The following is a 23856-nucleotide window of genomic DNA, read 5'->3' as shown; positions in this document are numbered from 1 at the left end:
CTTTATTTTGGCATTATTATATGTCTACTCTTTATTTGAAAACTGTCCTTGGTACTTGGTTGATACTATAATTTTAATGTAATATTATAGTATTCCACATTGTGAAATAAGTAAGACAATGGGGAAATAACTTTTTTGCAACAGTAACTTGTTTTCCCATAAAAGATAGTGAATCTGAGCATCTCTCTCCCAAAGAAATGGTTAAAATATAAGTTGGCCATCAACCGGCAAATAGAGGCAACAGTTTTGAGGGTTATATTGCTGGTAAGAAATTTCATCTTCAAAACAAGGTATTAAGTCTTTAAATATCTTTCCTGTTTCAGTCAGTCCATCAGTCGACAAATATTTATCAATCTACCATAGGTCAAGCGTAGTGATAGTGCTGAGGTACACTGATGAATAAGGCAGATAAGGGCCAAAAAGGTGATTCAGACAGAGGAACAGAGCAGAGATTCATGTCTTTAATTAACTGAAAATTACATGAGGCAGAGTAGTCAAGAATGACCTCTCTGATGCAGTCTTGAAGTCATAAAGGACAAGGAATATGGGGTTGGGGCGGGCAGGGGAGACTGAGCCTGGAGAGGAAAGCTGGAAGTCACTGCTGGGTTTTAGGAAGGGAATGGACAGGATCTGATTGAGCCTGCACAGGGTGGGAGGGGGAAACAAGGAAGTGCATCTGCATAAGGAAATGCAGAAGGCTTCCAAAGGGTGGTAGCAGATAGATCTAGCATGTATTTTGAAGTGGAGTCAACAGGGCTTAAAAATAATTTAACTTAACTCTAGAATAATCCCATCCCATAGAAAAGTAATGCAAACCACATATGAATTTTAAATTTGCTAGAAGCCACATTTAAAAAAGAGGTGAAATTAATTTTAATGATTTATTTTGCTTAATTCAATGTATCTAGAATATTTTTCTAACAACTAAGCAATATAACACTTAATGAGAAATGTTAAAGGGTCTTTTTTTGTATAAGGTCATCAAAATACAGTGTATATTTTACGCTGAGAGCACATCTCAATTCAGACAACCGCATTTTAAGTCCTCAAAAATCACTGGTGGCTAGAGGCCCTATGCTGGCCAGTGCACAAGCCACCGAGGGTGTGTCCATTCAGTCTAGTTCACTGTTCTCTCCTGCAACTGAAACATTCAGGGACATACAGTGAGCATTTCGTATATTTTGAATGAGCCCATGAATGCCTGGTTGGGCGGGGAGGGGCCTATCGAAGGCAGTCTCTTGGGGGTGGGGATCAAAGCTTCCATTTTGGACTCATTCAGGCTGAGGTATCTATGAAACATCAAAGTAGAGAAGTCAAGAAAGGAAGTAGATATGAGAGTCTGGGACCGAGAAGATCTGGGTAGAGATGTAAATGTGGCACTTTGATGGGTCCTCAGTCCAAAGGAGTCATGGTGGATTACCTTGGGAAAGAGCACAGAGAAAAAAAATGGCCCAAGACCTTACCCTCAGAGATATGAACATGTCAATGTTGAGTGACAGAAGAAGAAAATGCGGGAAGTGTGGTGGTGCCAAGAAATCAAAAGAGTAAATGCTTTGAGGAGAAAGGAGTGGTCAACAGCTGAGAGGTCAGGTATTTAAAAAAAAAAAAAAAAAGAATAGGATCATTGAGACCTTAACAATGATCCTGCCACATTGTTTGTGGACTTTATAACACTTTAAAGCCTTCTTTATAATACTTTGGTGGAAGAGAGATTTTAATTTATATTTATTTATTTATTTATTTATTTATTTATTTTAGTACAAAGAAATTTGGCCTCTAAAAGGTCAAGAAGCCCAACTAATTTATGGAAGAACCAGATCTAGGCCCTAAGACTCTTGGTCCAGCATTATTTACAGAACATATCTTAAAGTACTGGGAATAATAAGAAACCATGGAGATTTATAGAAAAAGCATGGCTTATCTGTGATTTCACCAGGTCTAGGTGTTTTGAGAATAAATGTACATTTGGCATCATCTTTCAAGTATGGAAGTAGACCAAGATCATGTGATTGAGATTTCTTGCAAGTTTCCTAAGTGCCTTCTGCCCTTCATTTAAATCACCTAGGATTCTTACCACACTGTTCCTCATAGAACTCGGTTTCTCAACTTATCTTAGGCAATGCAGTAATACTGCTTCTGCAGTGCCTTAATATAAATTAATAACTTCATTCAGGAGGAAGATAGTCTGCAAACATTTTTCAAGTGTGTTGTTATAGGCAAATTAAGCTTTCTTCGATTCCTTTCAAAACACAGAAAGAATGAAATGATCTAGATTAAACTCTGTGGCTAGGTAATTGCATGACCTTGAATAGGACTCCCTCTTCTGTGTCTCACTGCTCTTATCTACAGAACAGAGGAGTTCAATCGGAGGATGTTTAGTTCCTAAAATAACATGACTTAATGGTATAGCTAATTAGGATTAACTCTGTCGAGATATTAACCTCCAATTTAATCCGTGTGTGAAGATCATCCCAAAGGAAGTCAAGAAACCTAGGAATGAATTCCAAGGGCACCACCAGGTAGACGTGTAATCATGGGACAAGGAATAACCTCACTTTCCCCATATGTTAATGGCATGGTAAATCTGATCATCTCTCAGGGCTGTCTCAAGGACTGAACCAGGTAAGGTATATGTTTTATAATCTCTATAGTAGTAGAGAAATTAAAAGTGCAATTAAAGTGGATCTTTGGAACACTGTATACATTATCACTCCCAGCAAGTACCGAGCTGAGTCCCCTGTTACTTTTCTTCAGGGCATGTGACTTGTTACTTTTGCTGAGTTACAGGTTATGGTATTGAAATACGCTCAAAGTGAGAAAGGAGATGACTGTAGAGTCTGGGTTAACTCGGACCTTTACAAGAACATAATGGGAAACACCAAAGAGAAACGAGAAAGGAGGGGGTCAAGAAGGAATTCGCGGGCAAAAGTGAACGGCGAAGGCAAGGCCAAATTAGGGAAATTGAAGGCGAGTCCGAAGCAGCAGCAAGGATTAGGAGGGGAAATGGGAAGCGCAGGGCAGGGACGGGAGCCAGTTAGACCAGGGGCAGGGGTGGTGGCGAATGAGTGGCTAGTCCGGCGACTTGCCAAAGCAGGCACCCGGCGGAGGAGGGGAACGGGAGGGTGGGGCTTGGCGAAGGGCGAAGGCAGGGCAAGACTTAAAAGGGGGATGACCCCAGCTAGTTGATGCCACCGGTGACTTCCGACGCCCAGGGCAAAGGGACCCTCAGGAGGGATCAGGCGGAAAAGGCCCGCCGCGGAGGCAGCCCGCGGGCTTGCGAGGGAGGCGCACACACGCGACCGGGAGCCCCGGGGAGCGCCCGGCAGCCGCGCCACCATGTGCGAGCTGTACAGCAAGCAGGACACCCTGGAGCTGAGGAGGAAGCACATCGGGTGAGGGCTCCAAAGCCGCACGGAGAGGCGCAGCGCGGGGAAAAAACTAGCGCAGGGGGCGCGGAGCAGCAGCCGGGGAGGTAGCCGCGAGCGGGACGGCGACAGGCCTGAGGCTTGCGGGGTGCGCGCGAGAGGCCACCGCCCAGCCGCGCCGCACCTGCGCACGCGCGCCGCCGCCCGCGCGCCGCGCCCGCCCCGGGTGCCCGCCGCCCCTCCGCCCGCGCGGTCCCGGCGCTCCGCAGCCAGCGGGCGCTTGCGGCCTGCGGACGGCCGGAAGAGTTGACCCGCGAGGGTTAGTGCCCCAGGAGGGGAACTCCAGTCCAGGGATGGGCGCTGCGAGGGAAGCTGGGTAGCTCTCCGCCAAATCCCACCAACTCGAACGTTCCTCCAAACTAGGAACTGAAAAAATATTTTCGACACTGGCTATGAACAGAAACGAATTCTGACAGCTTTTGCTAAAAGTGAACTTTTTCTTCTTGCATGTTTGGTTAGATAAAGGGTTAATCCGGGCAGTTTAAAAAAAAAAAAAAAAACAAAAAAAAAACAAAAAAAAAAACCTTACAACCACTTTCTAAGGGTAAAATGCCGCTTACCCACCTTGGTCTCCCAAGCTGTGCCCTCAGTACAATGAAAAGGTGCAGTGTCCTCTCCAGTCTACTTTTGCTTCGCCCGTGTTAGAAACGACTCGGTAGAAGACTGGTGAGCGCACGGGACTGAACGCGGAGTCTGACCTGGGCTCTGGCCCTAGCAGGGTGTCTCGTTACCTGCGTGACCTCTGTCAGATTACTTTCATTTCCTCTTCTGTGGAAGTAGGAGTAACATTCCGCTTCACAGGAGCAAGCAAGGGAGATTAATAAGCGTTAATAATAATAATCTGGTTTTTAAAAAGGCACCTGTAAATACCAATGATGACTGTGGCCACTGTCAAGTCAAAGGCCGGCAATAGTCACACGTAATTAACAAGCAGTGTCGCGGGTGAACGTGAGAGAGGACTGGGACATAAGAAAGAAAAGAACTGGTATCCTCTTCTGAGAAATACTAGGTGGCTGCTCCTATTCATCTCCTGGTCTCAACCCGGGAAGTTTCTAGATGGCCTTTTAGGAGACTGGCTGAACTCTCTCACCTCCGCGCAGGGAAAGCCATAATGGTCCAATTCCTCCCTCATTACCCAGTCACCCCTTGTCCTTTTCTAATCACCACTCCATTCTGTTAGTTTTCAGTCCTGCAATGTAGTTAGAGTCCAGTGCAAACCCAGTGATTTCCACTGTGAACAGAAGAAATTCTGTGAAGGGAGGAATGTAACCAGGGACAACCTGAATGAATTTTACCTGAAGTCTGAGTGGCGAGGTGGAAAATACCGTTAGCAAGAGAAGGTGAAGTCTGCAGTTCACAGTCACATTCATGACAAAGGTTTGCTTTGGCTTTTAACTCAGAGGTATAAGCTAACAGCTGGGATTGGACCAATAAGAAATTCTCATTAAATATTGTTTCCCATTTTAACTGATGATGCTTAATCTGAGGCAATTTTAAGTTAAGATTACCTATACACAATAATTAAAATACCTTCTAAACACTTGCATATCAATTTAATATATAAACATCTAGTTACCCTCCAAAATACCTGCAATGCATGTCACATATTTTTGTTTGTTCATGCAAAATCACCAAAATAAAAATAATATATTCCAGGGCGCCTGGGTGGCTTACTGGGTTAAGCCCCTGCTTTGGCTCAGGTCATGATCCCAGGGTCCTGGAACAGATTCCCTCATGGTGCCCCTTGCTCAGCGGGGAGCCTGATTCTCCCCCTGCTTGTGCTCTTTCTCTCTCTGTCAAATAAATAAGTAAAATCTGTAAGTAATAATAATAGTAATAATAAGAATCTATTACGTTTTAGTTTCTACATGTCCTTAGGGCCAACATCAGAAAACTTTGTGATGGTTCTATGTTGCTAAGATTTATACTCCAGACATTCACCCAAATAACCAAAAATATGGATGACCTTTTATTTTGCCCAAAATAATGGATTAAGAGGTTAAAAGAATAATTGGATTTCATTATTTAAGAATTGAAAATCTCTTTGGTACAGGACAAATACCCCTCAAAAGACTTGGAAATGGTCTCCTTTAAAATCTTTTTTATAGTATTTATTACCAATTTATTTATATTTAGCTCTCGGTGCTATTCATTTCTTTATCAATTAGATTACAAAGGGAGCAAGATAAAGCAAGCAAACACTGTTTTGGGCTGTGGTATAGAACGGTCTACTTTCAAATTCTGTTTTTTCCATTTCCTGGCTGTAATCTTGAACAAGTTTCTTGATTTTTCTGTGCCTCAGTTTCCTCACCTATAAAAATGAGAATGATAATAACCCGTATTTCATAAGATTATTGGCAGGATTAAATGAAATGATATTTGTAATATTTGTCAGGTCCTGACACATCGTAAACCTCAAAAAAAAGTTGTTTGTTTGTTTCATTTTCTGGTAGAACAAAACTTCCCAGAGGAATATTAGTTATTGGTTTGTGTAATTAGAGTTGTCAGAGTGGACCCAGGTGCCTCTAAACAGTTGTCAAATCATGGCAAATTTAATATAACAAACATATGAAATGTGAGCAGGGTCACCAATGGGGGATTAAGGTAAAAGTTTCCAGGCTAATGTGAAATTTAAAAAAATAATAATAATAACGTATGTCGCCCAGGTCGTGTTTTCCCTTTCCTTTATGTAGCTGTAATTTTCCACTGATCATGACCTTCATTGAGAAGGAAAAACACTGAGCAGTCCTTGCAGATCAAAGTGTTTCCTTTCCTTATTTCTAGACCCTCATGCAAAGTTTTCTTTGCTGCGGATCCCATCAAAATAGTGCGAGCCCAACGACAGTACATGTTTGATGAGAGAGGAGAACGGTACCTGGACTGCATCAACAATGTGGCCCACGGTAAGTACCCTGTCTCTGTTGCGGTACATTTGTGGACTGGGGCAGACATGGCACCACTAATATCTGCCCCGGGAGGTACAGGGGCTGCTGTTCCTTGGCTGGACGGGCCCATAGTCCTAGCCCGGAACAGGTTAACAGCACAGTGTGGGGAGAAAGAAGCTCGTCTTTTTTTGCCCCTTGCTTCAGAATCCCCCCAACTTCCCTGGAATTTAGAATCCTCATTCCTTTTCTGGGTTTTTGTCTTCTGCATTTTAGTGGGACACTGTCATCCAGAAGTGGTCAAGGCTGCCGTGAAGCAAATGGAGCTGCTAAACACCAATTCTCGATTCCTTCATGACAATATCGTGGAGTATGCCAGGCGCCTTGTAGCAACCCTGCCGGAGAAACTCTCTGTTTGCTATTTTACCAACTCAGGGTATGTTTCCAGCTTCCCCACCCTGCCCCATTCCCCCCAATCTGTTCTTATACGTCCCCACACATACTTTTCTTCTTGATTTCCTGTGGGAGCCCGGACATCTCAGGTTTCCGGAGATTCTTGCCATTTACTAAGTGACCGCACGATGGGGCCGTGATGGTTCTGTTTTTTGGCTTTACTTCCTGAGCTTGTGGTCGAGGGGATTGACCCAGCCACTGATGATTAACGTGAGCGTGCCACTCAACTTTTGACTGTGGCTTCCTTGGAGAGAGATGGGGAAAGATTTCCGAGCATGCTTTACTATCTCCAAAGGTTAGATACTTGGGTGGTAACCATGGCAAAAATATCCAAGCCTGGGGTTCCTAAGATAAAACCTAATCCGTCAGATGGTTCTCACCTCCTCAGGAAGTAGAATAAGTAGCTAAAGAATCAGTGGGCCTCCGTAGTTTCTTTAAGGCATGAATGAGGGGTTTTAGCAAAAGAAGAATTCTACTGAAAAAGCTATAATTTCTGTAAAACTTTTGATTGACTTGTTTCTTAGGCAATTTCCTCAACACAAATACAAAAAAGGAAGGAGTAAGTTCAAAAGAATGGATATGTTCCAACTTTTAAATTCTGTAAATTCAAGTTATATATCCATTTTGTGGACTATTATGCAGACCTTAAAAATATGTTTTTGGAAATACATGTCTACTGATGTGAAAAGCAATGCAACTTTATATTGGGATTTCCTCTGTGCACTTGTATTCTGTGTACACTTGTATTTTTGAAATTAAATATAAGTGGATTAAAACTATTAGAAATTCTGTAAATGTTCAATTCTGTGATTCTGTGATTCACTTCTGTCTTTGCAATGAGATTTTAAAACCAAGTTTAAAGCAGTTTCTTAGTAAAGAGTTAAGGTATTTTAGGATATAATTTATTGTTGTAAAGCATTTTTGCCTTCAATAAATTAAATACCATCATATTTGACTTTCACTTCTAAAGAATCCTATACTGTCAAAGGGGGATTGCTCCAAAGACTGTTCGCAGAGACTGGAAATGATAGAACCTGGGCAAGTACAGAGAATAATCTTGCAGTTAAACAGACTTTGGTCTGAATGCTGGCTCTATCTCTTAGTAGCTGTAAGAACTTACTCTGCCTCCTTAACCTCTCTGAGGCTCTTTCTTCATCCACAAAAAGGAGAAGGCAGCATTTGCCTTGCAACGGAGTTAAGAGAATAAATGCAAGCAAACACTGAGCATGATGTTGGGCAGATAGATAATAAACATCCCACTTGTGATTATTTTCTTCTGTGTCTGACTCGTGTCTTTAGGCTGTGTAAGCCAGATAGAAAAATTATGAGCCTTATTTTGTCCATAAGGAGCTGATCCCGTATTGGGTCAGTGCAACATAGTTTAGAGGTCTGTTAATGGGCTCTCATTCTCCCGTTCCTCCCTTCGAGATCAGGCTTAATGTGGGCTTCCTAACATCCTCTAAGTCAGTCCCCTACTCACGCGGCTGAGTTGGGCGGAAGTCTGAAATGAGCAGCGTATCCTTTGCATCAGGTTTCTTCTGTGTGTTTCATTCTTTATTGAAGACCTTGGGGAACTTGTATGAGAAGGATGAAGCGAGACTCCTGGGGGAGGAGGCAGACTAAAGGGCAAAGAGAGGACTTGCACTTATTTCCCCCCTACATTTCTGAAAAACTGGGATCTTACAACTTTTGTAATTAACATTTTGAAATATTTTGAAAAGGACTTACATTACCTTGACCCCTCTCTCTGTGTTCTCTTAATAGATCTGAAGCCAACGACTTGGCCTTACGCTTGGCTCGGCAGTTCAGAGACCACCAAGATGTGATCACTCTTGACCAGTAAGTTTGGGATGTAAGACTTCTAAGCAAGAAGCTCCTTCAAGAGACAAAACTGTATCAATCCTGTCCATGCTGATACACTCGGGGAGGAGGGCGGATATATGGCACCATGATTTTATTGTGTACCAAGGTATCAAGGCCAGCCGAACCCTGGAGAATACTTAATTCCATCAAATTCCTGCAAACGGGGGAGTCTCTCTTGAATGCTGTGGTCGTGGCCTCATGGACTTTGCCTGAATCACTAACCGTTTATTGATCCTCACTAATGAGTAACTCAGTATTTTCCAAATAAAAATATAATTGATTTCTTCAGACTCTATACGTTCACATCACCATTGTGATGACCCACTGTAATCAATATGAAAGATAACAATTTAGAGCAAATTTTGAAGAAAATAAGAAACCAAGTAAAAGATAGTCCTTTCTCGTTCATTTGCGACAATTACCAGCCATTATTGAATTTCATCTCCTTAACGTGACTTCATTCCATTTTAAACAAGAAAGCTAACAACCTCCATCTTTAAGATTTTTTTTTTTAATTTTCTTCCTCCCTCTCCACCCCACTCATCTCACTCACAGAGGGTTACATTGAGCACATACCTCATTTCTCGCCCTTATATAGGCTTCTCTTGTTTTATGTGTTGGGTCATATATCCACTTTCTTTCCTGCCTTAACAAATTACCACAAACGTAGTGGCTTAAGCAACACAAATTTATTTCCTCACAGTTCTGTACAACAGAAACCCAAAATGGGTCTTCACTGGGCCAAAATAAAGATGTCAACAGGACCGTGCTCCTTCTGGAGGCTTCTTCTGTTTCCTTGCCTTGCCCAGCTTGCAGGCTGCCTGCATTCCTTGCGCAGGGGTCCCCCCTTCATCTTCAGAGCAACCATTCCACCCGTCCTGACACGGCCCCCATCCTTACCTCGCTTCCCCTGCCTCTGACCCCTGTCCCACTGCCTCTTCCTTTCACCCGTAAAGACTCCTGTGATTCCACTGGACACCCCCGCCAAGGATTATCTCTCTATCTCAAGATTCTTAATTTAATCACACCTGCAAGGACCCCTTTGCCGTGTGACATATTCCTAGGTTCTCAGGACCAGAATGCATATTCTTTGCCCATTTTTCTGTTTCTTGATGGTTTGTGTTTGCTTATACAGTCTAGATCACAAGATCTCAACCTTGACTGTGTCTTAAAATTATCTGGGAAAAAAATTCTTTAAATTCCAGTGCCGAAGCCCCACCCTGGACCAATTAAAGAAAATCAGGGGTGGATCCCAGGAAACAGTATGTATTTTTAAGTTTCCCAAGTGATTCCCAAGTTTCCCAAGTGCTGCAGGCCAAGTTGAGAATGGCCATTGTGAGCATTAATCTCTTTAAGTTTGAAACATTTCAAATATCTTTTCCCACTGTATCATCTGTCTTTTAGCTTTATCCATGGTATCCTTCAACTGAAATCTTTAATTTTGATCAAATCAAATAGATAACATTTTCACTGTATAGTTTGTGTGTTCTATGCTTTGTTAGTATCGCCTGCCCTACACGAACCACACACCCCCAGATCACAATGATGTTTTCTTCATTTTCTTATCCTACCTCTGTGAAATCCACCGGGTGTCCACTGCATTAACATTTATGTGTGGAGGTGTCTCTGAGTTGGCGTCTGTCCCAGTCTTCTCTTTGTTCTCATTCTGATACATACTTACTGTCACATACATATCATTCTCATACTTACTGTGGTTCTGTAGCATCTTTAATCTTGTTAAGGGAAGTCCTCTCTGTTTGTTTTATCTATTTGTGGACTTTTAAAATTTTCTTTTCCAGATCTCCCACTTATGCCTCTGAGCAAGAAACAGAAAACTGTATTTTAAGCAAAAGAAAGAAATCTCACAGTCACTTGGTCACCTCTCAATCTTAGTTCTTCCTGAAGAGACCTTTTGCTCTTACCAAGATGTATTTGTCCAGCATATGCAATCCGACATCCCACAGAAACAATTCTGTCCAGAAAGGATTCCTGACAGAAACACAGCCCGTTCTGTGATAAAGAGTTGTTTTTAAAATTCACCTGAATATCACTGTCAAATACATTTAAAGAATACATAAGTTTTCCGTGAATCTATAGAAAATAATTTTTGAATTTAGACCCTCTAATTTAGCACATCTAATATCATCCTAAGAAATTAAGTTTTCTTTTCCTGCTTAAAAAAAAAAAGTCTATGAGGATCCATACTTGGTATCCTATGTGTTTTATTACATGAATAAGGAGAACTGGACAAATGAAATGGCCAGTCTTGCCACAAAGAATTAGATCCTGTACAGTTAAATCTGGCACTAAGGTTAAGATTCTCCTAGATGATGCACATTATTGTTTTTCATATATTACAAAAACTTCCTTCTCTGAGTGATTTTGGTTACAGTCCTTTTTCTTTTCAGTGCTTATCATGGTCACCTATCATCTTTAATTGAGATCAGTCCATATAAATTCCGGAAGGGCAAAGATGTCAAGAAAGCCTTTGTGCATGTGGTGAGTATCTTAGAGTCCAGGAATCAGAAAGCTGGTTCTGGAAGAATGCCTAATGATATAATCCAGCTCAATCCTTTCATCAAAATGAAACTATAAAAAAGAAACTAAGATCTAGAGCAGTTCTGTGACTTAGCAAAGTCAAAAATCTAGTCAATGACAGAATGTGGTTTAAAATCCATTGATGAGTTTTCACAATCAACTTAGTGTGGTGGTAGTGAAGGCTGTTATTCACAGCTATCATTTTATTTTGGTCTTCAGTTTCTTTTCCTGTCTACTGATGCCAGCTTGAAATTTGGAATTGAATCTAGTGTGTATGAATATCTCAAAATTAAACTGCTCTATGCTAAAGTATTATGTAGAGTTATGAAATAAAATAAATAGTAAAGAAAAAAAAGAAACAAATCAAGTTGTTTTTGAAACATTAAAACTCTGGAGGTTTAATTAAGGATCAGTAGACTTTAAGAGAATCGTCAACTCCTTCTTTCAAAATGGTAAGACCTGGCATCAGTACTAAGGCATTCTAGTTCTTGCAATGATTACAGTTTGCTATAGAGTTGGTAAGTGTTGGATTATCTTCAGTGTAGAATAGTGAATACAATGTTCATCACTTGAAATTTTCAAATACGATAATCATACTTATGGATGTGAATTTGCTCTTGATTCGAATAGGGATGCAGTCTTGACTTACAAAGGTCTAGGAGCAAATCCAAGTTCCTGTTCACAATGCCAAGGTCTTGGTTTTCACAGAATTCAGAAATGTTAAGGAAACAGAACGAAAGAACCTAGAGTCACTTAAACTTACATAGTCACCTTTCCAATATGCTCTTGTGGGGAAATGCCTTTTGTTTAAAGTTCATTTGTCCTAGAGGTAGATATTTTCAGAATATTTTTTTAAAGGTTTTATTTATTAGAGAGAGCAAGCACAAGCAGAGGGAGAGGTAAGCAGAGGGAGAAGCAGGCTCCCGACTGAGCAAGGAGCCCGATGTGGGGCTTGATCCCAAGACCCTGGGATCATCCCTCTTTGCCATAGATCTTAAGAAACTCTACCATTTGGTTGTTTCCAGGCACCAACTCCAGATACTTACAGAGGCAAATACAGAGAAGATCATGCAGACCCAGCCAGCGCTTATGCAGATGAAGTAAAGGAAATTATTAAAGAAGCTCATAACAGTGGAAGGAAGGTTTGTATTTACAGCTTTGGAAACAGCTTACCATCTTTTGTAAAAAGGATCGAATCACTGTGACACATTGGTGAGGTGGAAAAGGATTAGATCTCAATTCCCTTTCTGTTTATCTCTGCTTACATTTCACTGGGTTTGTATTTCAAAAAATGCATTATTATGATCAAGCCACTAAGACTATCTATTTTTATTTATTCTGGAAACGCAATCACTATGCCTGTTTCAGAACTGCCGGCCTAATTTCTCACTTTCCCAGTGGGATGCAAACTCTGACCCGAAGAGGTAGGGGGAGAGGCCCATGGACAGACTCTTCCAAATGAAAGTACCATGGGGGAGGGTGATATATGAGGAAGGGAAGGGAATAGGTCCAGTGGCCCTGGGGCCTTTGAACCAATGCAGGCTCCCAGGCCCAGGAAGCCTTGCTGCTTCCCTCAAACTGGTACAACTTTCCCGAAGCTGCAGAGCCTGGGTTAGCCAAGGCAGAGCCAATGTTTCCCCAACCTGAGCCTGGACTTCAAAGACAGAACCAGAATCCTCCACAGTAAGAAGAAGAGGTTCCATTTTTTCAGTCATCCTCCTGTCTTCAGCTTAACATAAATTCCCAGCCTGTTTGGGGGTTACTCATGTGGAGTTTTAAAGTGATTGGACACATGCTTTGCCTTTAAACTGGCTTATGGCATAAACAGGGCAATTTAAAAAAATTTTTAATGAGATAAAAATTAAGCCTTTACTTTTTCCAATGTAAATATTTTTATCCTAGTGACTGGAGAGTCATTTGCGTATCTCCAGACGTGACATCTGTGTAGCTGGCCCTCAGTGCTCCCTGTTACGGGGACCTTCATATGCCTTTCTTCTTCAAGGGTAGCCCATCCCTCTTTACATAAATGGTAGAGAGTGCTTCCAGGAAAAACAAACAAACAAAAAAACTTTACATTACCAAGATCACATGGGTTTTTCTGCTGCTAAAAGGGTCTGGATGACTTTTTGAGAACATTAACATTCAGTAGTTATGGACCCGATGCTGTCCTGTTAACAATGCTGAAAGCAATGAGCAAATAAAAGATGGGTGCTTCAGAATAGCAGATGTGCTTACGAAGTCGGAGGAGTTTAGAGAAGCCATCTCGTAAGCCCAGTGGCTTCATTTTATAGCTACTAAATGAAATATTTAAAAGTGAAGAACTTAAGCCAAGGTAATACAGTTACTGAGATGTAGTCTGGATGAAAACCTCAGTTCTCTTGACTTCTGGTCTCACCTTGTCTGTGCTTTCTCTTCTTGGTTCGTTGTCACCTATTTTCTACTCCTCCTTTCTTCCCCTCTAGAGCATTTCCTCTGCAATTCCTCTTGTGAATTGCCTGATTCCGTTAAGTCCGGTTCAGGGTAAGAACTAGAAATACAGCTCAGTAACTAATGCATGTGGCCCTCAGTCACCCTCCTCTTTCCCAAGAGCAAATTCCAGGCTCGGGCTGTCCTCATCACCCATCTAGGGAAACAGGCAACATGGTAATGGATTTAGAACCTGGGTAATTTTTTTAGAAGTTTGTGTCAAAGACGGATCAAAACATCATTCTTGTTCAGTTGATCCTAATGAAAACACTGCATTTGAATTAATAATAGGGAACTGGAGGTTGCCCTCTCCTCCGTTTCTCACACAGTGGTTTCACCGGTATTCTAGAATTTCAGAAACGGATGAATTTCAGATCAGTTGCTTTTCCAGCACAGTCATCTATCTCTTCTTGTCTTTGTCATCACGTGGCCTATTTGCCTCTTGCCACGGGGCCATCCCCAACCATCTTGCAAATAACCTGCTCTGTAAGAAGTCCCTTTTTTAGGGGGTTCAAGGGGGACCTAATGGACTTTGACCCCATCTTCTCTTGTATAGATTGCTGCCTTTATTGCTGAATCCATGCAGAGTTGTGGCGGACAAATAATCCCTCCAGCAGGCTACTTCCAGAAAGTGGCAGAGTATGTACCTGACTTGGGCTCTCTGGGTCGAACTGAAGTCTTGGTGACAGTTCTGCAAGGCCGTCCTGGTTAACATATTGAAGTACTTCTGGACTAGCTGGCAAATAGCCACTTCGGCATGCCTGCCACGCCAGGACTCCCCAGAACCTCTCCACCTTCCCAAGATCCAGCAAATAAAGGGTTTATACGTGGTCCAGCAGGGGGGGCCTCCGGGGCTCTGCTCCAGTCCCCAGCCTGGCATCCTCTCTGGTTGGTGCCCATGCTTTACCAATAAGTAAACATTTGAAGACTAAGCCTGCTAAACACTACTTCTTGTTCACCTCTTTCTCTTCCCACTTAAAATGCCACAGTAGAGCTTACTCGAAGCAGCACAAAACTGAATAATAAGAATATGTCTACTCTGGAAAGTATGTGATTATATTTCAAAGTCAGTGACATCATGCAGATGTCACTGGGGATTTGAGCACAGAAATGGTTTTGACAACTATTCCAAACCTTAACAACATTTTTTTATATCCTCCATAATCTGTATCTTTGTGGGTGGGTTTGGGGACTCTTGGTGACCTGAAGACCCAAGATTTCCCTTTTGCTTTTCAGATATGTACACAGAGCAGGAGGTGTGTTCATAGCTGATGAAGTTCAGGTGGGCTTTGGTCGAGTTGGGAAACATTTCTGGAGCTTCCAAATGCACGGTGAAGATTTTGTTCCAGACATTGTCACAATGGGAAAACCAATGGGCAATGGTCACCCAATGGCATGCGTGGTAACAACCAAAGAAATCGCAGAAGCCTTCAGCAGTTCTGGGATGGAATATTTCAATACGGTAAATGTTGGCTCCCCGACTTATGCTAAGAAGGAAAAACACTGTGTGTTCTTACGCTTCTTGCCATTGTAGTAAAGAATAAAGAATAAGGTTCAGTATTGCCAGTTAACCACCCCAGGTCCTCAGCCAGAATTCGACCTAACCATATTTCATCCTATCTGGCATAATTCTCCTTGTATTTTTCCTTGTGTTTCTTTCCCCTTTCTAGAATGATTAATTGTTCCAGTGATAAATGGTTGCCTTGCTCAACTCTAGAGGTTATGATGTTTCACCCACAGATGATATGATCTTCTTTATTTTATATCACATTTAAATTCCCCAAACATTTCCAAAGTGTTTAGATGATACAGTACTATAAATGTTATATGGCTGTCACAGGAGATACTAAATTTTTTATCTTTGGGAAGTTTTATTTCCTTGGTTTTACCTCCCAAAAGTCATGAACTTTAAGCTTGGAAAAAATTATTATAGTTTGTGCCGTATGTGTCATAGGACTTGTGACAACTAAAAGTAAGAATCAAATCTAAGGACATAAATTATTTGGAGAAAATGTCCTTGCTTAGCTGTTTTCACATAACTGTTCAGGGACAGAAGCCCATATCCCCCTCACTGAACCATACTCTGAAATCCTTAGCTCCCAATGCAGTGTCTGGTTTTTGTTTGGTTGAACTAATAAATTCCCTGATAGTCCTCCATACCAGTCATGCAGCATGGAAAATATAATTTGGAATGAATTTTTACTCAGTCATAAACAAATAAAATCACATTACATTCTAAATCTAAAAAGTTTACAGCACAAGGGAAAAATTTATTGAAATTATATCTCTACCTGCTTATGTATGAGCCAAATTTCTCATGGATGAAGCAATACCACTAATTCAACCATTATGGTTTTTTAACCTTTTTTCTACAGTACGGAGGAAATCCAGTATCTTCTGCCGTTGGTTTGGCTGTCCTGAATATAATTGAAAATGAAGACCTTCAAGGAAATGCCATTAGAGTAGGGGATTACCTTACCGAGTTACTCAATAAACAGAAGGCTAAACATGCTTTGATAGGAGAGATCAGGTATGTTTATCATGAATGTGTCATGGGGTTATTCATTTTTCCAATGAAAATAGCTTAAATTTTGTCTTATAAATTTAAAATAAATTACATGAAACTAAATCTAGAAAACACTGAAAAACATTTAAAAAAAAATTCGTTCTTAATCCAGAACACTGATATCATCGTTATTAACTTTTGGGTGTATATCTTTCTCAATTTTATATTTAAAAAATACTTTTAAAAAAAATAGAGTAAAGAGAAAAAAACTGGATGACAAATCAAATCCAGCTTCAAATTAAACTGAAGTTGGGGGACAGTGTTAGTATTTTATGACAATGCAGTGTCTGAGAGAGCATCTGTCAAGTTTTCTTTCTTTACCTTCCTCAGAGGTATTGGCCTGTTTATCGGCATTGACTTGGTGAAGGACCGTCAGAAAAGGACCCCTGCCACAGAGGAAGCTCAATACATCATCTACAAGTAAGTGCACCCCCTGGTGCACAGGACACCTGCCTGGTGTCCCCATTTGAAACAGGCCTCTCCCCCCAACTTGAAAGCTTCCTGTACTTCCTCCCACCTCTCCAAATAAGGAAAGTTAGAGATGCATTCAATTTATAAATGTGGACTGCTTGCATGAGAATACTGAACTGCTCTATGTTCACACTATTCCTTTCTCTTTAAAAAAAATATTTTATTTATTTATTTGAGAGAGAAAGAGAATACAAGGGGGAGGAAGGGCAGAGGGAGAGGGAAAAGCAGACTCCCTGTTAAGCAGGGAGCCCATGTCCCAATACCCGGGGAGCATGATCTGAGCAAAAGGCAGATGCCTAACTGACTGAGCCACCCAGGTGCCCCTGTTTACACCGTTCTTAAATAATCTTGGTTACCAGTTATATGCACTCACGAATATTTCATGCTCTAATTAGGATGAAAGAAAAGCGAGTACTTCTCAGTGCAGACGGACCTCACCGAAATGTGCTTAAAATAAAACCACCTATGTGCTTCACAGAAGAAGATGCGAAGTTTATGGTGGACCAACTCGATGAGATTCTAACAGGTCTGTTCACAGACGTTTCAGATGCCTCCCCATCCCGCACCCGGTCATACGTGACTGTGTGTGTTGTTCTGACAGAAGGGAAGGCGCTTGGAAATGGATGTGTTAACTTTATGTAGCACCAGGAAAAGATAGCAGAAAAGTAATAACTATGTAGACTCTTAACTAACTCTAAAGTGTCTGCATGCACTCCCACAGCTCCAGAACTGGGTTTGTAAGGAAAGGACACAGCCTTATTTTTTCCCTTTAATTCACTCTTCAAAAAAGAAAACTGCATGTCTACCTTGCCCCATGCACCACAGGTGCAGTGACGTATAAGGTTTTAGCATTCTTTCCCGGGAAAATAGAAGAAACATTATTAATAAAAATTACAGGTTACAGGTTAACAATTCTTTGCTATATGATGAATTGTTCAACTCGCATGTGTATTTCACCTATTACATTTTGAGGCTTTTTGTTTGTCATTCAGCACTACCCCTGTCATAGGAATTTATCTTTTGATTACCTATATTATATAATTAGGTTCATTGGCTTTTTTTTTGTTAGGAGCATAAATTGAGCTTAAAGAGTAAGCTAGCGGCGAAAACCCTTTTGGAAAACATAACGTACTGTCAAATGTTAGAACACTTTCTTTGAATAAATTTGAATATTTCCTTTGAATAAAGTGAACGAGGCATACCCAGCCCAGGTTCAGCAGCCCTTGTAAATGATAATGATGAAATGTGCCAATAAAAGTCTAAGAGCAGCAGTTCTAATAGGGACATCTTTTAAATGCATTACATTTACTTCTCAATTCTTCATTAAAGATATTTCTATAGACAGCAAAGAGGTCTTTTTTTTTTTTTAAAGATTTTTATGTTATTCTGTCTTCTCCATTGTATCTTCCTTGATGTAGTTTTAGAAGAAGGCATCGGAGCCCAAAGTGAGAGTGTGATCTCTGAGAATGCTCCATGTAGAGCAAAGGTAAGAGGCTGCTGTTCTATTTTGGGGGGAAAAGTTTAAAACTTTGGAACATCGATTAAAAGGAAGGCAAATTTTAAGAAGTTGTACAATATAACCTTTAGAATAAAATCCACCTTTGCTGAGATTGGCTTAGTGTTGCGATTTTGAGTGCACAATTACATTTCAAAGCAAGTGTCATACCATTTGAAAGAAAGCAAGCCAGAGAGCCATTCTTACAGAATCATTCCCATACCCCCCCAAAAACCCCTCAGGGCAGCAGAGGGAATTGGCAAAATATTGAGAGAAATGATAACTGATGTCCTAAGCTCCTTCCTGCTTGTCGGCAGGCCACCTGACACTGGGTTGGATTCCCACACATCACCCTCTAAAATCAGCGGAAGCGTTAGCAGTGTGGCTCCGAAAGGCCAGGGTTCCGTCAGGGATGGTGGCAGGGGCCTGGGAAGCCTCTGGCACCAAGTGGCCTAGTTTCTGCATTTGATGTGCTTCCAGCAGAGGGCCTTTCCATTCTCTCCCTGAGCTGCCCAGGGTGTGAGAAAGCACTCCCCGGAAACAGAAAGGCGAACCCTGGAGAGGCTTTGTTATATAATTTGCTATTTGTTTATGACTTCAATGCATAAAGGAACACTCAGTGCCTCGAGCCCTCCTGCCTGCCTGCACGTACCGAGCAGTCAGCAAAGCCCTTTTCCTGGTGCAGAAACATTAGGCTCTTTGAATGAGAGCAAATGATTTGCTAACAGGACAGCTTCTGTCTCTTGGTGGAACGCAGACCAGATCGCGAAAGCCATACTTCTCTGCAGTTTGACACTCGCTTATCAAGTCCAGGGCAGAACCGTAGCTGAGAACTGAGCATGCACTGACGAGGAGAAGGGAGTTCAAGGGAAATCGCACATCGGAATTAGCACCCATGTTTCTGAAATTCTGGTTCAGGATCTCAGATTTTATGCTGACCTTGCATTTCAGATGTGTATGGGAGAGTCTAGGCAGGGTTTGGGAGGACCTCAGGGCACTGTGGTGTTGTGTGGGGCTGAGCCCTGCAGAGGCCAGGTGGGGTGGAGCGGGCCGCCCGCTGGAGTCTGCGCACCTGTCTTGCAGATGCCAAACGAAGCACACTCGAGGGAATGGCTCGATGACGGCACCTTGGACCCCAGAGAAAATCCCAGCCGAAAGAGAAATGGATTGTGCACTGATAAACATTCCCTGCTCAGTAAGAGGCTCAAGACATGAGAGATGAACACCGTAAAGCAGGATAAATGTGCAGGGTTATGGAGAATCATTGGACGTGTCTCTCTCTCCTCCCAGCAGCTCTATTGTACCCTCTACCGGTAGAATTTGCATTCCATTTCGACCTTTAAATAAAAAGGTAACGGAGTGAAAAGAATAAGCCAAGTGATAATCAAACCATGTCAGGATGATTAGTTCAGCCTCTAGCCTGTTAATTCCTTACTGGAGATTTCTGAAAGTGCTTTATTTATTCTACTAAATTCATGCTTCAAATTGAAAACGAAGTTGGCAGCTTTACTCCACGTTTCAGTGTTTGAAATGAGAGAGCAAAGCACTATAGGTTCCTTAACTTTGCAGACTTATGCCTTAAAATACGAAGGAATCATTCTTTATTGATTTAATGTATATATATTTGGGGGGCTGTAATAAAAGATGATGTAAACTGAAACATTTTTACTAGAAAAGTGTCCCCTTGTTTTTCAGAGAATATTAGGGCTGGTGAAATCAAAACCATTTGGAAAAAAATCGCACATAGCCAGTGTTAAGAAGTAAGTGGATAAATCAGACCTCTGGCTGAGGACCAGGTTAGTCAAGGTCCTATGGAGTCGTGGTGGGCTCCTGGCATCAGCAAGAAGGACAAGGAGTAAACTCAGAAACACTCGCACTGATGTAACTGGAACAGCAGCAGCCGCCAAAGCGCTGAGGTTCGGTCAGGAGACGTCAGCTCTGTGTGTGTCGGGTTGTGTCCCCTTGGCAAGTCACTTACCTGTCGGGTAGGAAGTTACCTTTCAACCAGCCATCTTCCTTTCCCATCAAGTTTATCAGTACCACGCACAGCCCCACACACACAAGAATGGGAGCGTGCACACATGACACACACACACATTTATAACCAGACACTGGACAAGGGATGTGAGGAAATCTGGAACCTCAAGGGTCTCTTTGTAACATGCTGGTACCGTGAGACATTCACTTGGAGGCCGATGTACTGAACTGGAAGAAATCTGAATTTTCGTATTCACTTCCCATTCTCTCTCCGTGGCCTTCTGAAGACTTATTAAACTTTGTATTTTGGTTTTTGTTCCATGCAGGAGGGAGAACAATTTTGCTATGGCTGTTTCATGACAACTGAGAGGGATGTCAAGAGGAAAATTAATTGTAAAATCTTCCTTTCTGAGTTTGTGATTAATTAAAATGCTATTTTAAATAGCAAGGTCTCATTATTAAATACTTTTTCCTCCTAAAAGTTTCACTGACTCTATGGGTTCTGGCTGGATAATACAGAAATTGGTTCCCAGGAGCTGATGAAAAGGAGGGAGTGTAGAGGTCTTTGTGGCCGGCTTCTAAGGAACAGCTAATTAGATCCTCACCAAACAGATCCACATCCCGTGAGCACCCCTTGTGGGCAAGCTCAGACAGTACTTAAACTCTTTTCATTTTGGAGAGGGTATGTAGGTTCAAGAGAGCAAGGCAAAAACAACACACACCTTTGTTACAAGTTTTCTAAGTATAAAATAATAGAAAATTAAGACTTTCTTCTTTGATATACTGCACTCTTCTTCGTTGCCTGTAAGTTAGGTTTCCATAATAAGAAGGAGAGATCTAGAAACAAGTGACACCTTCCCAAATGCGGCAGAGACTACCTGTGTGTGAGGTTCCAGGTAACTGCCTCGTTTTGGGAGTGTCACAACTGAGGTTGGGTCAGTTCGGGTCCCCTGGATCTCTAGATCGAGTCCCAAGATAGGTCTAACACCAAGATCCAAGATCGTTGGGCGGACAATGGACTAGAGGTGGGGCCTGTGAAAGATAAAGGAGCAAACAAGCAGCAGTTGTCAGGAAAAGCTTTCAGGTCTAGCACGTAAGAAAAGAGAAGAGCCAGAGAGGAGATCTGAGTGGGAAGAGGCTCAGACTGAGGTGCAGTTCTGTGGAAAGTCTCTGCCAGTACGCTGGGGACTCGGGGTCGTGGACTGTGCAGACAGCTGCAGGCAGAGATGACCGGCCCTGGATGGCCCTATTGGCTTCCCTCACTGACTGGGAGCCCCCGGGGAGCACTTATTCAGCCTGAATGTTGCTGCTGGTCTTGAAGATGCTGTAGCTGCAGGCTATCAGCGGACTGTACTTTTCACCACAGGCTCCCTCTTGAAGGAGAGTTGAGCAACACACAACTATGGCTGCCATGGCCTGCCCCTTGTGCCGCACAGATCCACTTCCCTGCAGGTTTGGGAAGTAGCTCTTCAGTGGTTCTTGTGCATCTCTCTTCCTCAGGGAAGAGTTAGAGGAGTGAGCTTAGCAGAGCCAACTACAACTCCTATCACTGTAAATAGTCTGGGGGCCACAACTGGTACTCATTACCTCCCTTCTCCATGACTGAAATTCCATTCACCCTGGGCTATCACTTTTGGATGTCCTGGTGGTGGTGTATCTCAAGCCCTCATTCCTAAGACACATGATCTCCTAGAAACCATGACTTTCTCAGGCCAGGGCTGATCCACTGTCTATTCACAGTTACAATTAGGCAAGGAGTACCAAGAGACATCAAAGCATACCATCTAAGCTTCACATGTATCCTGTCTCTCCCACGGTGGAACAAAAGCCCCATCCTTCTGCAGTTCAAAGTCAATGAACCCTGCCAACATGGCAACTCCAACTGCTGCCTTCTAGATGCAAGGAGTCCGAGGTGCTTAGGCACCCGTTGTAGCTTATAGGGTAGCAGGACTCTTGCTTTATCCCTTAGGAAAATACACCCCTCTGGGAGCCAGAGCCTCCAACCCTACAGTTCCCAAAGTCGTAGTGATAGGAAGAACAAAATTCTCCACTGAGTCATTGATGGTTTGACCTCTTGTATCAAGGACCCTCCTGGGGACACAGTGCTTTATGGAGGTCCCTGAGTGGGTGCAGATACTACTATCCGAAGGACTACCAACCTTGCAGAGTATTACCTCTGAGCCAGTTCCAATACCCTAGCAGAGTGGTAGCTTCTGGGTAATGTGAGTATAATACAACTGGTTGATTTATTGGTCATGGGCCTACCATATACATCTTCACTGTGAAGTGAGTTCCCCATTTGATGTTTTGTGGGAGTCCAAGCTTGTGAATCAGGCATTCCATAAGCCCCTAGATTGTAGTTCTAGCTCAGGCTCTGTAAGTAAACCTATACCCTAAATAGATGTTATTCTTGTGCAAATAAACCACTGGCTCTTCCAGGACAGAAGGGACCCAATGTAGTCAACATGTCACCAAGGGGCCAGTTGATTTCAAGGGTTAGTGTCATGTCAGGGACTCACTGTTGGTCTCTGTTGCAGGCAGATTAGGCATTCACAAGGGGCAAGAGCTAGATCTGCCCTGGCAATTTGGGGTCCCTGCTGTGGACTATCACATTGCCTCCATCACACAGACATTTTCAAAGAATCCAAGCCAGTTGGACATTTTGAAGAATGTCTTTCAATTTGAATTTGTATAATTTTGCTCATGATTAAATTCAGGTTAAACATTTTGGCAGAAAAATTACATAGGTCATATACCCAGATTGATTTTCCAAATGTAAAACTAACCTGAAATAAACTCAGCTTCATCATGATGCATTGCTTTATATATACAGACTATATGTAGAATTATATGTGTATATATATATACATATATATACACATATATATATATTTATACATGTGTCATATATTTTGTATATTATTTTATATTTATATATACTCTATATATAGACATATATAGAATTTGAGAGTAATATATATCTCATATATATACATACACACACACACACACACACACACACACACACACACATATATATATGCAAAAATCCTAAACTAAATTCTGGTGAACAAAACCTGTACTTATTAAAATCCAACAGTGAGGGACACCTGGATGACTCAGTCAGTTAAGCATCTGCCTTCAGTTCATGTCATGATTCCAGGGTCTTGGAATTGAGTCCCACATAGGGCTCCTTGCTCAGCAGGGGTCCTGCTTCTCCCTCTCCCTCTGCCCCTCCCCCAGCTTGTGTTCTGTCTCTGTCTCTGTCTCTGTCTCTCTGTCTCTCTCTCTGACAAATAAATAAATAAACTCTTTTTTAAAAATCCAGCAATGCAGTAATGACTAGAATTTTTATCCCTTCATGTTCATTGCAAAGACTTTAGGATATTTTTATTTCATTTCTCTCTCTGAATGTTATTGTTTAATATTTTAAGTCTGTAATTTAAGACATATATATGTATTGGTGTTTATATATATATATACTTTTTGTTGTTCTTCATTTCTTCCTTCTCTCTGCAATTGTTTTCCTTTTTTCCTCTGGAACATCCTTCTAATATTTCCTTTGGAATGCGTCCTTGGTTCAGCTCCTTTGTTAGATCAATGGGTAAACTGAAGGCCATAGATGTTAAGTGACTGAATGAGGTACAGTCTTTTCAGGCCAAGCTGGGACTGGCACCAAGATCTCTCTGACTCCTGGCTTAGCTGGTTAAGCATCTGCCT

At 41.9% G+C, this 23856-nt stretch overlaps 1 protein-coding gene across 1 annotated transcript; it reads left to right on the top strand.

Annotated features, from left to right (window-relative positions):
- The first annotated feature begins 3184 nt into the window (after positions 1-3184).
- On the top strand, positions 3185-20580 carry ETNPPL (ethanolamine-phosphate phospho-lyase). Its single transcript, XM_080796593.1, has 13 exons — positions 3185-3392; positions 6210-6328; positions 6584-6743; positions 8525-8599; positions 11032-11122; positions 12187-12303; positions 14184-14266; positions 14864-15089; positions 16003-16157; positions 16524-16613; positions 17060-17190; positions 18083-18150; positions 19243-20580. Exons 1-13 carry the CDS (start codon positions 3337-3339, stop codon positions 19372-19374), a joined length of 1503 nt encoding a protein of 500 aa, XP_080652719.1. The 5' UTR covers positions 3185-3336; the 3' UTR covers positions 19375-20580.
- The last annotated feature ends 3276 nt before the right edge of the window (positions 20581-23856 follow it).

Source organism: Martes martes (assembly GCF_963455335.1).
Source record: "Martes martes genome assembly, chromosome: 2".
Taxonomy (NCBI): Eukaryota; Metazoa; Chordata; class Mammalia; order Carnivora; family Mustelidae; genus Martes; species Martes martes.
The sequence above is the reverse complement of the archived record's forward strand: the minus strand, read 5'-3'. Positions and strand labels throughout refer to the sequence as shown.